This window comes from Oryx dammah, unplaced genomic scaffold (genome assembly GCF_014754425.2).
Source record: "Oryx dammah isolate SB20612 unplaced genomic scaffold, SCBI_Odam_1.1 HiC_scaffold_2, whole genome shotgun sequence".
NCBI classification, from domain to species: Eukaryota; Metazoa; Chordata; class Mammalia; order Artiodactyla; family Bovidae; genus Oryx; species Oryx dammah.
In genome coordinates, this window is record NW_024070186.1 from 69,376,949 (window position 1) to 69,391,816 (window position 14,868).

The 14,868-nt window shown below is 43.6% G+C and overlaps 1 protein-coding gene across 2 annotated transcripts in view; it reads left to right on the forward strand.

The window, feature by feature from the left end:
* USP13 (ubiquitin specific peptidase 13) overlaps positions 1-14,868 on the forward strand; it is a 131,874-nt gene that overhangs the window by 71,430 nt on the left and 45,576 nt on the right. For both annotated transcript variants that reach the window (XM_040251429.1, XM_040251437.1), the window contains exons 9-11: positions 4,582-4,653; positions 5,317-5,410; positions 14,715-14,840. In XM_040251429.1, the coding sequence (XP_040107363.1) occupies positions 4,582-4,653; positions 5,317-5,410; positions 14,715-14,840 (292 nt within the window). The remainder of the gene's footprint in view (positions 1-4,581; positions 4,654-5,316; positions 5,411-14,714; positions 14,841-14,868) is intronic.

Sequence of the window (14,868 nt, forward strand, 5' to 3'; positions counted from 1 at the left end):
TCCTTAAACTGTGCTTGGCACAGGGAGCCAGAGACCAGCAGTGTAGGTCATGGGCAACTGCTGTCTAAGTTTAGGAAATAATAGGTAGCATTTCCCAGAGCAGGTAGGTTTCGACCTTGGTTCAAGTATGGAAGGACACACGTGTGCTAAGACATACTGATGGACAGATAGCACACTAGGAATAGCACAGGGCGATTTTTTTACCCACATAGAGTTGAATGCTAATGATTTTAATGGTGGTTGTGTGTTCAGTTGAGTTCAACTCTCTGACTCCATGGACTGTAGCCCACCAGGTTCCTCTATCCATGGAGTTCTCCAGGCAAGAATACTGCAATGGGTTGCCGTTTCCTCACCCAGGGGATCTTCCTGACCCAGGGAGTGAACCCGTATCTTCTGGGTCTCTGGCATTGCAGGTGGATTCTTTACCATTGAGCCATCAGGGAAGAAGCCCTTAATGGTGGTTATTAAAAGTATATCAAATATTCTTTTCCTTCCTCTTTTGATACTTAAAATTTTACCTCTTCTTTCTGTTTCTGGCTTTAGAAATTTATGGTCAGTTGTCCATGTCAAGTTTTCATTTTCTCATCCAGCGAATAAAGAGTGGGTTCTGCTCTATTCAGCAGGGCGCTAGGTGTCGGGGGTTCAGTGGTAAATAAGACCTGGTGCCCAGCCCTACTTGGGGAAATAGGCCTTAAATAAATGTAGACCGTCCCTGATTTCAGATGATTCAACTTAAACTTGACGATGGTGCAAAAGTGCTGTGTATTCAGTAGAAGCTGTACTTTGAATTTTGCATTTTGCTTTCGGCTAGTTTTCCTGGGCTAGTGACAGGTGGTACATACTCTCTTATGATGTTGGGCAGGCAGCAGCCACAGCTCCTGGTCAGGTAGAAGACCCTGAGGGTAAACAACCATCACAACCATTTCAGTACAGTATTCAGTAAGCTACAGCAGATAATCAACACTTTATTATCAAGTAGGCTTTAAGTAATTAGATGATTTAGCCAACAGTAGGCTAATGTAAGTGTGCTGAGCACATTTAAGGTAGGCTAGGTTAAGCTTCAGTGTTTGGTATTTTAGGTATTATGAATGCACTTTTTAAAATATTTTAAAATAAAAATTTTATTTTATTTTTTAAAATATGAATGAATGTCCATAATACCCTAAGATTTGAAAATTATTGAAAAAGTTTTATTGGAGTACAGTTGATTTACAATGTTGTGTTAGTTTCATGTGTATAGCAAAGTGAATCAGTTACACATATACATATATCCACTTTTTTTTTTAAGATTCTTATCTCATATAGACCGTTACAGAGTATTGAGTAGAGTTCCCTGTAAGTGCATTTTCAGTTTATATCATCAATTTATGATGGGTTTATTGGAATGTAACCCCGTCCTTTGTTGAGGAGTATCTCTAATTGTAAGAACAACTGCATGATTTTAAATACGGTACACTCCATGAAGAAAAAGGAAAGGAGGTAGTAAGGGAGGATTTCTTTGAAGAAAGAACACACAAAGGGATACTCACTTTGACTGCTCTGCAGGAGGAGTGGAGACAGGGTTTTGGAGACAAGGAGGAGCAAGTTTGAAGCTCTGAGATGGGAAAGCCTTTTCAAACGTATGCCTCGTGCATCATATGATTTTTATAAATTCTTACCCATGTCTCATACTTGTATTATCATTTGATTTGGGAATAATGTAGCTTTATCTTATCTGTCTTATGCTCCAAGATTTTTTTTTTAAACTATTGAAGAAAAGTTCTTATGGTAGGTGTTGTATAATTATTATTTCTTTTAAACTTGAATGAAAGAAACTTGTATTCTTTTGTCACAAAGCCCAACAACATTTTTTAGTGCTCTACTGTCTACAGTTTTTGAAAATATTTTCTGCACATCAAAGTTTGATAAATAATCTTCTGAATTTTTCTTCAATGAAAAAATATACCTCAAGTCTGTATTTTGGATTTAAGAGTTGAATCTCTTGCCTAGTCTTGTTTCAAGTGTTTTAGAATTTTGTAGTATCTAATATCTTATATTTTATTTCCTAAACATTTGTTGTATATATTAGAACATGAGTAACTTCTATTCTTACTTTTCTTTTGGTTCTTTAACAAATATCACTGGGTTGAAATGCTTGCTCGTCAAACTCCTTTTTCCCAGCAGGACTAACTTAGTGGAGCGGTCTCTCCATTTTGTAAGTAGAAAGAGTGACTCACAGAGAGATTAAATGACTTACACACAACCACAGTATAATTCGGGAACATCAGCTGGACTCCTTGATACCCTGTGTGCCACTTGAACCTAGTTTACATTTCAAAATAATTCTGATGAACAAATCTAAATAAATTGGTGTACAAATTGAATGACAACAAGGGTGGATTTTTAGATAGCAAACGTGTTTTTTGTTTTGAAAACCACTTGATTACAAATTGAAGATATAAGTACTTTAAAAATTATCCAATGTTACTACTGTCTTTTAATTTTGTTGTAATAGAAGATATTCCTAGTTGATGGAAAAAGAATATAAATTTGTAGCAAATGGACTTTTCTGAAATTAAAGATTTATCCCTTTAAACTTTATTCTTCTCCATCAGCCTTGACAGAAAGCCTAAGCTTTACACTAATGTTTATCTTACCAGTTTTTTTTTGTTTTGTTTTGGTCTTTTTAGGTTTTGAGGTGTGATAAAGACCAGATTTTAAGATAGCTAATATTGATAATGTATATCAAGTTGTATATTAAGAATTCTCTCTTACACTGAATATAGTTTGGTTCCAAAGTTTGGTTTATGTATTATTGGATTTTGGTCCTTAGAAAATTTCTAGATGGAATTATTGTCCTAGTGATGTAACCAGAAGCCATTTGAATGGGACTTTTCCAGAGATGTGGGGCTCTGTTAATTTTGATGTTGATATATAACCTGGGATACAAATTCTGAGTTTGTTGTCAGCAGTTGCCTGGAAGTTTCTAGTAGCTGAAGGATCTAATTAGAGGTTATTACCAACTACAGTGTATTATGGTTCTCTGCCAAGGCTTTACTGCAGTAATGCCTATTCTCTTGGGTTATTTCGTAGTCAGTTATGGAAATTGGTTATGTGATTATGATATGAATGTATTCATTCAACAAATATTTATTGAGTGCCTTTTGCATGTTAGATATGGTTCTAGTGGTAGAGATGTAGTAATTTAGATAGAGTCTCTGCCTTCATGGAGATTATATTCTAGTGTGTAATCTCTAGAAAGATAATAAACAAGAACATAAATTGTATACTTGCAAATAGTGATACAAGCCAGGAGGAAAGTTAGCCAGGGTCAGGAACTCGAAAGGGTAGGGAGATGGGGAGGTGGCTTTAAATCAGACCTGCAAAAGAACGATGATCTTTAGAGAGAGTGTTCCAGGAAAGAGACAGCAGGATGGCATGACTCTGAAGCAGGAGCGAGCTTGGTATGCCCTGGGCAGCAAAAAGGGGAAGTGGCTGGGGTGTTGTGGGGTGGGAGAAAGGGGTGGGAATGAGGTCAGAGAAACAGGCAGGGCAGGCGCAGGCAGGGGCAGGAAAAGAGATCTGTTTCTGGACTCTTCTTTCTAAAACTTCTAGACTCAGAGAATCTAAGTTTCAAGAGGGGAAGGTAAAGAGTGCAAAGCAGAGAGTGTGAGATAGGAAGTGAATTTAAGAAGTGAAAGGAATGATTGTGGGTTGAGATGACAGATGGATGGTTAGAGTTAGATTGCTATGTCAGGTAAACTGGTCAGAAAGAGGGCTTATGGATGGGGCAGGTAGAGCCAGCAGCCTGGTTCTGGGCATGGCTTGGGAGCCAGGCTGCCTGGGTCCACTCTGGGCTTCATCACTCCCTCCTGGGTGGGTTTGGAAGCTACCTAATGAATTTGCATCTTGATTTCTCATCTCTCAAAGGGGGTGATGACAATAATCCCTTCCTCATATGGTTGTAAATGAAGACTTAGTCAGGCAGTATAGGAAACTCTCCAGAAATGGTAGTTGTTACTGCTGTCATTATTCATTTTGACATGACCAGAACAATTCCTTACCTTACCTTTCGGTTTTGAGAAGGTAGTTGCGATGGCCTAACCCAGTGGTGCTTGACTCTGGCTGCATGTTAGAATCACTGGGAAACTTGTAAAAGATTCCAAATCTGAGAGGATTTTAACTCATATCTGGGGTTAAGGCCTATTGAGAGAAGCATAAACATTTTCAACTTCAGTGTGTGTGTGTGTGTGTGTGTGTGTGCTCAGTTGTGTCTGACTCTTGTGACTCCATGGACTGTAGCCCACCAAGCTCCTCTGTCCATGGGATTTCCCAAGCAAGAATACTGGCCTGGGTTGCCATTTTCCTCCTCCAGGGGATCTTCCCAACTCAGGGCTTGAACCTGGATTCTTTTACCACTGAGTCACCTGGGAAAGCCACATAGGGAAGCCCAAGAATGTGTCTGCAGAGGTAGGAGCTCAGGGAAAAATTCTGATTTAGTTTTGGCAGAAAGGCAAGAAGATCTTAGCTAGGATGATAGCTTATTTTGATTCTGTTCATCTCTCAGTTCCTATGTTTTGACTGTTGCTTCTCATTTTCTAGGTATGTAGGAAATCTTCCAAGAATATTTGACTACTCTCCTTTAGATCCAACGCAAGATTTCAACACACAGATGTAAGTGACCTGCTGTTGTTTTTAAGAAAAGTTTATCTGAAATAGTGTTCATAGTGGTTATCTCTGGGTTGCAGAATTAAAGATGATTCTTTTCTTTACGGTCTGTATTGTTTAAAAGTATTCCAAAATAAGCATGTGTTGCTTTTGTAAAAAGGAAGAAATTAGTAAAATTATAAAGTACTGAGAATTTGAAAATGGAATCAGTATCAAGCAGATCAAGTAAGTTCAGTTCAGTTCAGTTGCTCAGTCATGTCCGACTCTTTGCGACCCCATGAATCGCAGCACGCCAGGCCTCCACGTCCATCACCAACTCCCGGAGTTCACTCAGACTCATGTCCATCGAGTCCGTGATGCCATCCAGCCATCTCATCCTCTGTCGTCCCCTTCTCCTCCTTCCCCCAATCCCTCCCAGCATCAGAGTCTTTTCCAATGAGTCAACTCTTCGCATGAGGTGGCCAAAGTACTGGAGTTTCAGCTTTAGCATCATTCCTTCCAAAAAATACCCAGGGCTGATCTCCTTCAGAATGGACTGGGTTATTTGTGAGGAATTGAGATACAGTGTTTCACTAAAAGCAGCTGTAGTTACTGAAATTTGAAGATAATTTTGGCGTCTCTGAGGGGAAGCAACAATGACCTTTTTGTCTGTTTCTCCCTCCTGTCCAGGACTAAGTTAGGACATGGCCTTCTCTCAGGCCAGTATTCAAAACCTCCCGTGAAGTCTGAGCTCATTGAACAGGTGATGAAGGAGGAGCACAAGGTATGTGTCTGGGTGTCTGCCACGTTGACTCAGAGGAAAGAGGGACCTCCCTAGTGAGAACGTGGATTACCTATGATTTGGTGAATGGTGGCTGTAAAGTTCTTGAGCTGTCAACATAGCTTTTTCATTTTAGGGTCTCGGGTGTCTGTCTGCTCTTAAAAGTTGTGACAAGGAATGACCACAAGGTTGTGGTTTCTAGTGACATTTGCTTCATGGATTATATGTGATTGCTATCTTTACTGGTCTTTAGAAATAATATTCTTCATAACATAGAGCTGGAATGGAAGGAATAAACATATAAAAATATAAACATTTTCCCCCTCGTTATCCCTGTCTTGGCACTTCTAGTATTTGTCTTCTCCTAAGCTGCAGCTTTGTTTCTCAAAAGGCTGTTAAGACACAACACACATATTCCTATCCCCCACCCCCACGTCCTAGCAGAGGATTCTGAATTTCTGGGGAGGGATGGGCAGTTCTCATTTTTGGTAGGCTGCTGGGGGTTTGAAAGCATACTTTGGTAAAAAAGAAACTCAGTTGGCCATTCAGTCACGATTAATTGACTGACTGAAAGATGTGTTTCATCTCCTAATTATCAGACTCACATTTTCCTATGTCTGCGGGTTGGGCTACTGACCCCTCCCTGGGCTGCTCTGTTAACGCAACTCCAGAGGGCGTCACTTGCAGCCTGGCCTTTTGGAGTGGTGCAGTGGCTTTGGAAGTGTGCAGGGCACAGCTTACACAGCTGTATTTGGGGGTCTAGGTTCCCACAGCTGCAGACGTCCTGAGTGGAATGCAGGCCCCGCTTCCCCACCCACCTTGCTCTGCCTCCAGGCTACCTTGTCTTGACTTAGTGGGCAAGTTCTTTCAGTTCTGTTTCTCATGAGTGTGACCTCTGTGCTCCCATCTTAACATCAATCATCCTTGACTAATGCCTGCAGACTGAGAGCAAGAAGTGAAAAGTGAGTAGTTCTTTTTCAGAATGAAGCCAATTAGTTGGGGAAATAGAGCAAACAGGAGAAGAGAGATTAGGAAGGGAAAATATAGAGGCAGTGTTTGGGGGTGAGGAGAGGGAATTAGGTTGTGAGGAGGGTGGAGAGGGATGTACGCATTCTGGGGCTCAGGCCAAGAGATCAGAGTATTGTGGGGCAGGGAGTCTTCTGTTGCACTGTTACCCAGCTGTGTAGCAAGGAGTCCCTTATCCACCAGGGACTGGAAGAGCCTTCCTTGATTGGAATGGAGTTGGAGTGGTTTGGGTGCAGGGCTGGGGTGTCAGGTTATCCGGGCTTCTTCTACCTCTGAGCTCCTGTGTAACTTTGAAGAGGTGATGGTGAAAACACTTGGTCCAAAGTGTTGTGTTATTTATATATGCGATGCTGGGTCTTTGTTGCTGTTTGAGGGCTTTCTCTAGTTATGTCGAGCGGGAGCTGCTCTTCAGTGCATGGGCTTCTCTTTGTGCTGGCTTCTCTTGTTGCGGAGCATGGCTTCCAGGTATACGGGCTTCAGCAGGTGTGCCTTCCGGGCCCTAGAGCACAGGTTCGGTAGTAGTGGCACATGGGTTTAGTTGCCCTGAAGCATGTGGGATCTTCCCTGACCAGGGATCAAACCCATGTCCCCTGCACTGGCAGGCGAATTCTTAACTATTGAGTCATCAGGAAAGTCCCCAAAATGTTTTGATCACATTTATCCTGGGTTTTCATCCAGGCTGTCACTTCTGGGGGCAGAGTCCGTCTTTCATGGTGGGGGAGACGGAGACTTGGTTAGGCCTCGGGGGCCTGGCTTCCTCTCCTGACTCTGCAAAGATGTGGAGACAGGGCGGGGTTGGGGGGAAAATCCTGTAACCTTTCAATCTCAGCTGTCAAATGGCAGATTGGTCTTGCTGGTGGTTGTGAATATTTCAAGTGTGAAGGGGCCCCTCTCTAATGTAAATAAAATCTGTGTACGTTACAGGACTGTTGTGTTTTTGGAATCTCCTAATTTGAGAAAATGTAAAATGAAAACTGAGCAATTTAGCAATGTTTGGAAGGAAAATTTACTTTTGTTAATATCGCAATATTCTTTTGTGATACTGCTGCTGCTAAGTCACTTCAGTCATGTCTGATTCTGTGCGACCCCTCAGACGTCAGCCCACTAGGCTCCTCCATCCTTGGGATTCTCCAGGCAAGAACACTGGAATTGGTTGCCATTTCCTTTGTGATACTAGAAGAAAGTAAATAGTTCTTATATAAGGCATAATCTTTATGTAGTCTGTGAACAGCTGGGGACCCTCGTCTCCTCCTCACCTTGGATTAGTGTGGGATTTATGTGATCTCCAGGGGTCTGAGGCTTGCAGGCAGGAACCCCTGCCCTGTTTGGCTCAGGGTGTGCCACCTGGCAGCCCTTGGGCCATGTCTGTCCTTCAGGTGTGTTTTGCTGGGCCCTCCCACAGAATCTAAATTTCCAGTTTCTCTTAAACATTCAGAACCTCTGGCGGTCCCAGGCCCCTGACAGCAGTTGGCTGGAGCTGAGTAGCAGCCCTCGCATCACACAGGACACGCAGTCCCCAGCTGGCTCCAGTCCCTTTGTGGTTTGTGACCCATTTGGTACGCTGGGTATTTGGGTGTGACCCTTGGTCTAGATTTATAAAGTTCTTCCCCTCACCACCACCCGCACTCCTGAGGTGCCAGGATCAATAGGGTCCCTTTGACATTCAGAATAAGCTTGAATTGACTTCATGATTTTCTTTGTGGCCCCAGAGGTGTCAGTTTCAAGCTATTACTTGAACGGACAAGTAATTCATTCTAAGAGTTCCACTACTCTTGACAGTGGAGGGAATTACTTTCTGAGGCATCAAGATTTTCACTGGCAATTGGTTTCAGAGCAACCAATTTGGGAAAACCTTGCTTTTTTCAGGTCTCAGGAGCCCTGTGGTCAGGTGGTCTTGTCCCTGGTCTCCATTGTTTGTCTCTTGTCTTGTAGAGGAGCCTGAAATGCTCCAAGAGAGGAAGGAAGATGTGCTGAAACAGAGGATGGATTACGAGAGGAGTGTGTGCCACACAGAGAGCCCTGTGGCAGGAATGCCATTTTCAGGGCCTCCACTACCAGTGATACCAATGACTAGCACAGACCCTTCCTGTGTGTTCCCTGATGCAGAAATGGATGCACAGAATCCTTGCCTACAGTTACAAAGTCAGGGAGTGGAGAGCTGGGGTTTACACCAGAGAATCTGGCCCTGAGTCTGTGCAGTACTGACAGAGTCTTTAAGCTGTCCTGCTTCCCTGACAGTTATTCCAGTTCTCATTTCAGGCTCCCAGGGCCTCTGTGTGTGGATGCTGCAGATGGGTGATAAAGGGACTGGGTAGATTTTGCAGAGTTACCAGGTAGCCCAGTAACTTGGACTATTCACACCTTGGGTCATTTTTAAAACATATACTTCATTGCTCTGCTACAGACCAAGGTGAAATCGAGTTTTTATAGATGCATGCTTAATATGCATTTCATCTACAAAAAGCTTTTCCGTGTGTTTTGGTGGGGGGCACTGCCATTTCTATATAAATTTGTTGATTTTTAAAATTAAATTGCGTCTATAGTAGATAAAACCTGCTCACTATGAGAGTACAGTTTTTCTTCTCCAAAAAATGTATTCCAGATCTTTATGCATTCTAAGACAGTGCTTTTACACATTTTAATACAGATTACTCTATGATTTATTTTTCCTTCTGAAGATAGCACATTATTAACAATTCTGTATTCCAAACAGTTTCCTAAGCGACAGTTATTTTGATTTCCCATTCTAATTAACCCTTGACACAAAATTGCAGGCCTCAGTTTTTGATCAACATGAGATAACCAAGGTTCTGCTTCCAGGTGATGTATTTATAGCTGCAAACATAAAAACTTTATTTTCACTAACCTCAATTTTCCTACTTTGGGCAAATGTAACATTTCTAACTCACCTTTTAAATTATGAAAAATAGCTTGGGGGAATAACCTCTGTTCCTTTAGCTTAGGAGATTTGGGGTTTGGACATGAGTTAGGAATTACTGGTCCAAGGTTTATGACTTAAAGTTAAAAATTTAAATCAAAAGATGATATACTCCTATGTATAGGGACAGGGTGAGATGCATTTTTTTTTTTTTTCATCCTGGTGATCTTACAGTGTAAGTTTCTCTACAAGCTTTGCTCTAGTAAGTTGATACAAAGCCTTAGTCTTTCTCCTTGTTTGTTAATTAAAGCACTAAGCCCAGACAAATATGAGTGGCCAGTGACTGCCTTCTTGGTGCAGTGTTAAACAGAAAGCTCTGTGTAAGCATTTGGGAAAGATTCTGAACACTGTAGTCCTCTCTCTAATTTTAGCTAATCTGTTTTCAAGTTGCTGATGGAGAAAGTAAGTACAGTATCCTATAAATATGACAGGTTGCTTAGGTGGTTGCTATTTTGGAGATGGTCTGGGGCTCACTCTTGTAAAGTTAGTTGTCAGGACAAGCCATTGCTTCTGGTGTCCAAGGGTCAGCTTACAAAAAGAGCGTGAGCTTCCTAAAAGTCTCATTCTTGGTCAGTGTTGGTCTCTCTTATCTTGTTTGGTGATGGGCCCATACGGGACACTCAGGTGATGGCACTGGCTCACTGCCCACTAGGAAACATGATATTTCTTTGATTCCTTTTATTTGTTTTGGCTGTACCATACAGCTTATAGAATCTTAGTTTCCTGACCAGGGATTGAATCCAGGCCAAAGCAGTGAAAGCACTGTGAGTCTTCACCACTGGACCACCAGGGGATTCCCTCTGGTTCTTTTTTTAAAATTAAAAAAATAAACAACATTTATTTTTAATTGAAGGATAACTGCTTTACAGTGTCGTGTTGATTTCTGCCAAATGTCAACAGCTGGGGTTCTTATTTAGGCTTTTTGGTTTCTTTTAAGTGACTGCTTTATTCTGGAACCTGATCTTTAAAAAAGATTGTTTAAATTTGCAAATAATACGCAGACATAGCATAGTATAATGAATCTCCATTTACCATTTCCAATCTGGTTTCATCAGTCTCCCCTGAACTCAATTTTCCCCCTCATTCCCTCATTCCCTTCCTCTCCTTTCCCTGCAGAAATTGAATACAAAACCTAAACACCATCCTTTTCACCTGTAAATATTCAATATGCACCTATAATTATAATACTTTTCTTTTAAAAAAAGCAATATGTTGAAAGTCAATTGAGGTGTTAGAAACACACTAGCAAAATGTATTGTCCAGTACCCAGCCAATATCCATATTTTCCCCTGCACTGTCAAAGCACTATCAACCCTGAATATTCATTAGAAGGACTGGTGCTGAAGCTGAAGCTCCAGTACTTGATGTGATGGGCCAACTCATTGGTAAAGACTCTGATGCTAGGAAAGATTGAAGGCAGGAGGAGAAAGGGACAGCAGAGGACAAGATGGTTGGATGGCATGAGTTTGAGCAAGCTCCAGAAGGTGGTGAAGCACAGGGAAGCCTGGTGTGCTGTATGTAGTCCATGGGGTCGCAGAGTTGGACACGCCTGAGTGACTGAACGACATCAAAGATAGCTTCTTAGGGTCCTCCTCTTTTTGCAAGACTGACTGATCTGTTGAAGGAGCTGAATCATTTGCCCCAGGATTGCTCTAAGGATTGCTTCCTTAAGGTGTTGTTCAGTTTGTGTTTCTTATAAGCTGGAAGTTAGATGTGGAAGCTTAATTAGATTCAGGCTCAACATTTTTATAGCCTGACTTTCTATTATATGGACATAATGTGAACATAGTAATAGTTGATCACGGGAATTAGTGAGATCTCCCCTCAGAAATCAGAGGTAGAACAGGTGAGGACCATGGGTGAGGACAGAGGGGCTAGCTGTGGTTAGGCATTAAGTGCAGAGTGGCTGAGTTTGAGCTAAATCAGACCAGCTGTGAAAGCTGGGAGCTGGTCTGCAGTGGGGCAGAGACAGCATGTCTCCAGTTAGGAAGCTTTTTAATGACTTCTCAATGATCATCACTTCTCAAGCTATAACTTGTCTGCTGCACCAGGGATTAGGCCAGGTCAGTCGAGGGCAAACAAAGAACTGAAATGGGCACCGAGAGGGAAGAGGCATGGAGGGGAGTGAATGAGGCTGGGCCAAAGCCCGAGCATGGGGCTGAGCCTCTGGAGTTTTCACCATGGTCTCTGTTGGAACTTCTCCCAGCTGTACGACCATACGGTGGCATAGAGCAGCAGCCAACTCTTCAGTTTACTTTCAGCAAGTTGGTAAACTTTCCCAAGCAGCGGCTTTGATGGCGACTGGCAGCCAAGCACAGCTTGTAAGAGGTAACAGCAGCAGGCAGTGAGTGTGTGCGTACGTGAATGCCTAAACCCAAATTCACACTGCGAACAGGCATATTCCAGGTGGTGCCTCTGCTCCGCCCAGATGGAGACATCATTGCTGGCCTGGCCTGGGAGGTTGACCTCAGAGGTCGATTTGAAGAGAGCTTACCCAGAATCCAGACACACTGTTTTCTCAGCGGCGGGTAAGAGAGACTTCAGACATCAGAGGTGAGAACTAGGCATGTGTAGTTCTTGCAAGAAACAGTGTTAGGACACGAGAGAGAAAGACGGATAAAGAGAGCGAGCGAGACAGATTGACTTTCCTAGTTGTGTGATCCTGGGTCAGTTACTTAACTCCTCTAGAACTCAGTTTCCTCATCTGTCAAATGTAGAAAATAATAATAATAGTCACCTCGTGAGGTTGAGTAATTTAAGTAAAGATGCACGTATAAGGTGCCTGCCACCTAGTAAATGTTCATCCTCGTACCTAGAATAGTGTCTGACATTTTGTAACACTTGGTAAATTCCTGTTGAATGAATGACTAAATGTTAGTATGCAAATGTAAGGCATTGTTTGCATGGATGTGTTGGCTGATACTATATAGATCTATGTCAGTCAGCATTATGAGTGAAGAAAGTTACAACTTTTACATGCCTTTCAGGAGGTGTACATGTGGGTAGTTAAATGGATCATCAGGTATAAATTGGTCTTCGCCGATGCTGAAGGCACATCTGCAGCCTTGTGTGTGTATGTAGGCTGATCAGTTGTACACAGGTTCCGAGTCCTCAGATGCTCAAATGCTGCCTCTTTGGGGAATTCTTCTCTCAGAGGTGCCAACACTGTTTTAGGTTGTTTGCAGTGTTCCCTAATATTTGTTATAGATATGTGTTGAATCTCACCCCTGCCCCCACCTGTTCTCTGTCAGCTCTTGGTGAGGAATCCCCAACATGTTCTACATGAAGTAGGTGGCCAGTAAAGACTAGATTCCCAGATCAGATATATTTTGAGCAAGACAGAATTCTCCTGGGTTTTATTAGAAACATCGCTTAGAACATGTGTGCCTTGAAGAGACTTCATATGTAGAGCTGCCGGGAGAGATAGCTCTTGGAGTTTTCCCATCACTTTTTGCATCTGACTGTGTGGTTGTGCACCCCTGCTGTGGCCTGTGGACCCTAGGCCTGGACCCTGGTGTCCAGGAGATCTCACAGAGGTGTGAGACAAGGCCATCACCTGCCAAGTGCTGCAGTTAGGCTGAGGAGACAGGCTAGAGTGGGCAAAAGGCATGATGTTGTGTTCACTGCCCAGTGATAGCCCAAATAGCAAGTTCTCTGTATTTCTGAGGAGGGGATGGTGGCCTGGAGGCTGCTCATGTAGAGGTTTTGGGACATGGGTGCACCTTTGCCTGGAGCACAGGGATTACTTCTGCTTGATTTGCAAGGTGAGGTTTGTCTCACTGAGACCTAATGTGTGCTGCAGCTACGACTCCAGTTTTGCTGCCAGGAGTGTGGAATTGGGATCAGAACCCCGTTCTGGCTCTTTGCTGGCTGCATGGTCATCTGGTCATAAGACCATTTCAGTTGACAGACTTGGTGGCACTTCTCTGCAGCCTCAGTTTCCCTGGCTGTAAAATGGGGATAATGGTAGCACAAGGGTTTTACACAAGGGGACGTGCAGCACCATTATTAGAGGCTGAACTTGGAGAGGACTCAGGAAACAGCTTTATCCTTAAAGATGATGTGGATCTTCCAGTCTGCCTCTTTAGAGTATCTCAGGCCGAGTGCCTGGGTTCCCAGCAGATTGTTGTTCACTCAGTTGTGTCTGACTGTTTGCCACCCCATGGACTGCAGCACACCAGGCTTCCCTGTCCTTCACCATCTCCCAGAGTTTGCTCAAACTCTTGTCCATTGAATTGGTGATGCCATCCAACCATCTTGTCCTCTGTCTTCCCCTTCTCCTCCTGTCTTTGTTCCTTCCAGTGAATATCCAGGGTTGATTTCCTTTAGAATTGACTGGTTTGATCTCCTTGCAGTCCAAGAGGCTCTCAAGAGTCTTCTCCAATACCACAGTTCAAGAGCAAATTACTGGCATTAAAAAGCCCATTTCACATCAAAGCCAGTTTAAGGCTTCTCCCACTACCAATCTCAGGTGCCTTGGAAACCAGCAGTGTAGAAAGGTCAGTGTTGGCTTGCTCTGGTGTTTTTCCATTCTTGCTCCACCTCTTTCCCTCCTCAGGCTGCTCCAGGGTCAAGGGTTGGGGAGACTGGAGTGGAGGCAGCCTGTTTCCCTGAGCAGAGAGTGTTTGCTCCTTGGCTGCGTGTCTGTGATCATGGTTGGCCTTTTGTGGGCGCACATTAGTGGTTCTTTAGAGATGTGCTTGTCCTCTCAGAGACCCCCACAAGGATCTTTTACCTGATGCCCTGTCGCAGTGACCTCTGTGAGCCCTACCTCAGCTCCTCAGTAGGCCGCCCTCCCATTGTCTTAGGCAGCGTCTTCTCTGGAGGAGCCCAGCTGCCTTCTGAGCAGTCCCTTAACCACCCCCCCACCCCCGGGGAAGTTTACACATCCAACGTTCACAGCCAAAGTTGTCCCAGCTCTTCCCATCCTGCCAGCTGCAGGCAACCTCCTTTGGCTTCTCCAGGTGAGGGGCGGGCTCCCGAGAATGCCCTGTGGTCCAGAAACAGCCCTGTGCTGGCCCCTGAGCAGTACTTTGCCTGGGGCTGGGAGCCATTTCCTCTCCTTTCTCTCATATTCCCTCCTGGTGGTGGAGCAAGTCCTATGCGGACAGAAATCGGGGTGTTTATTGTGCCTTTTAGTTCTGAGTAAACAGAAGAGCCCCATCCCATTCCCACGTCAGCCTCACAGCACAGTTCCTGGTATGCAACCAACGTCCAGTGTGTCCTGGCTGCTCTCACTGTTTAGCTGAGGTGGGCTTCAGTATTCTTATCTGAAATCCTGGCTACTGGTAATCTCTGCTCTGCTTCCCACTTGTAAGTTTTGGTTTTATTTTTATATTTTAGCCTCAACAGAATGGGATCTCCCCACGCATGTTTAAGGCCTTTGTGAGCAAGAGCCACCCGGAATTCTCCTCCAACAGACAGCAGGATGCCCAGGAGTTTTTCCTGCACCTCGTGAATCTAGTAGAGGTAAGTCAGCCTTTAGAACTGCTGGAAA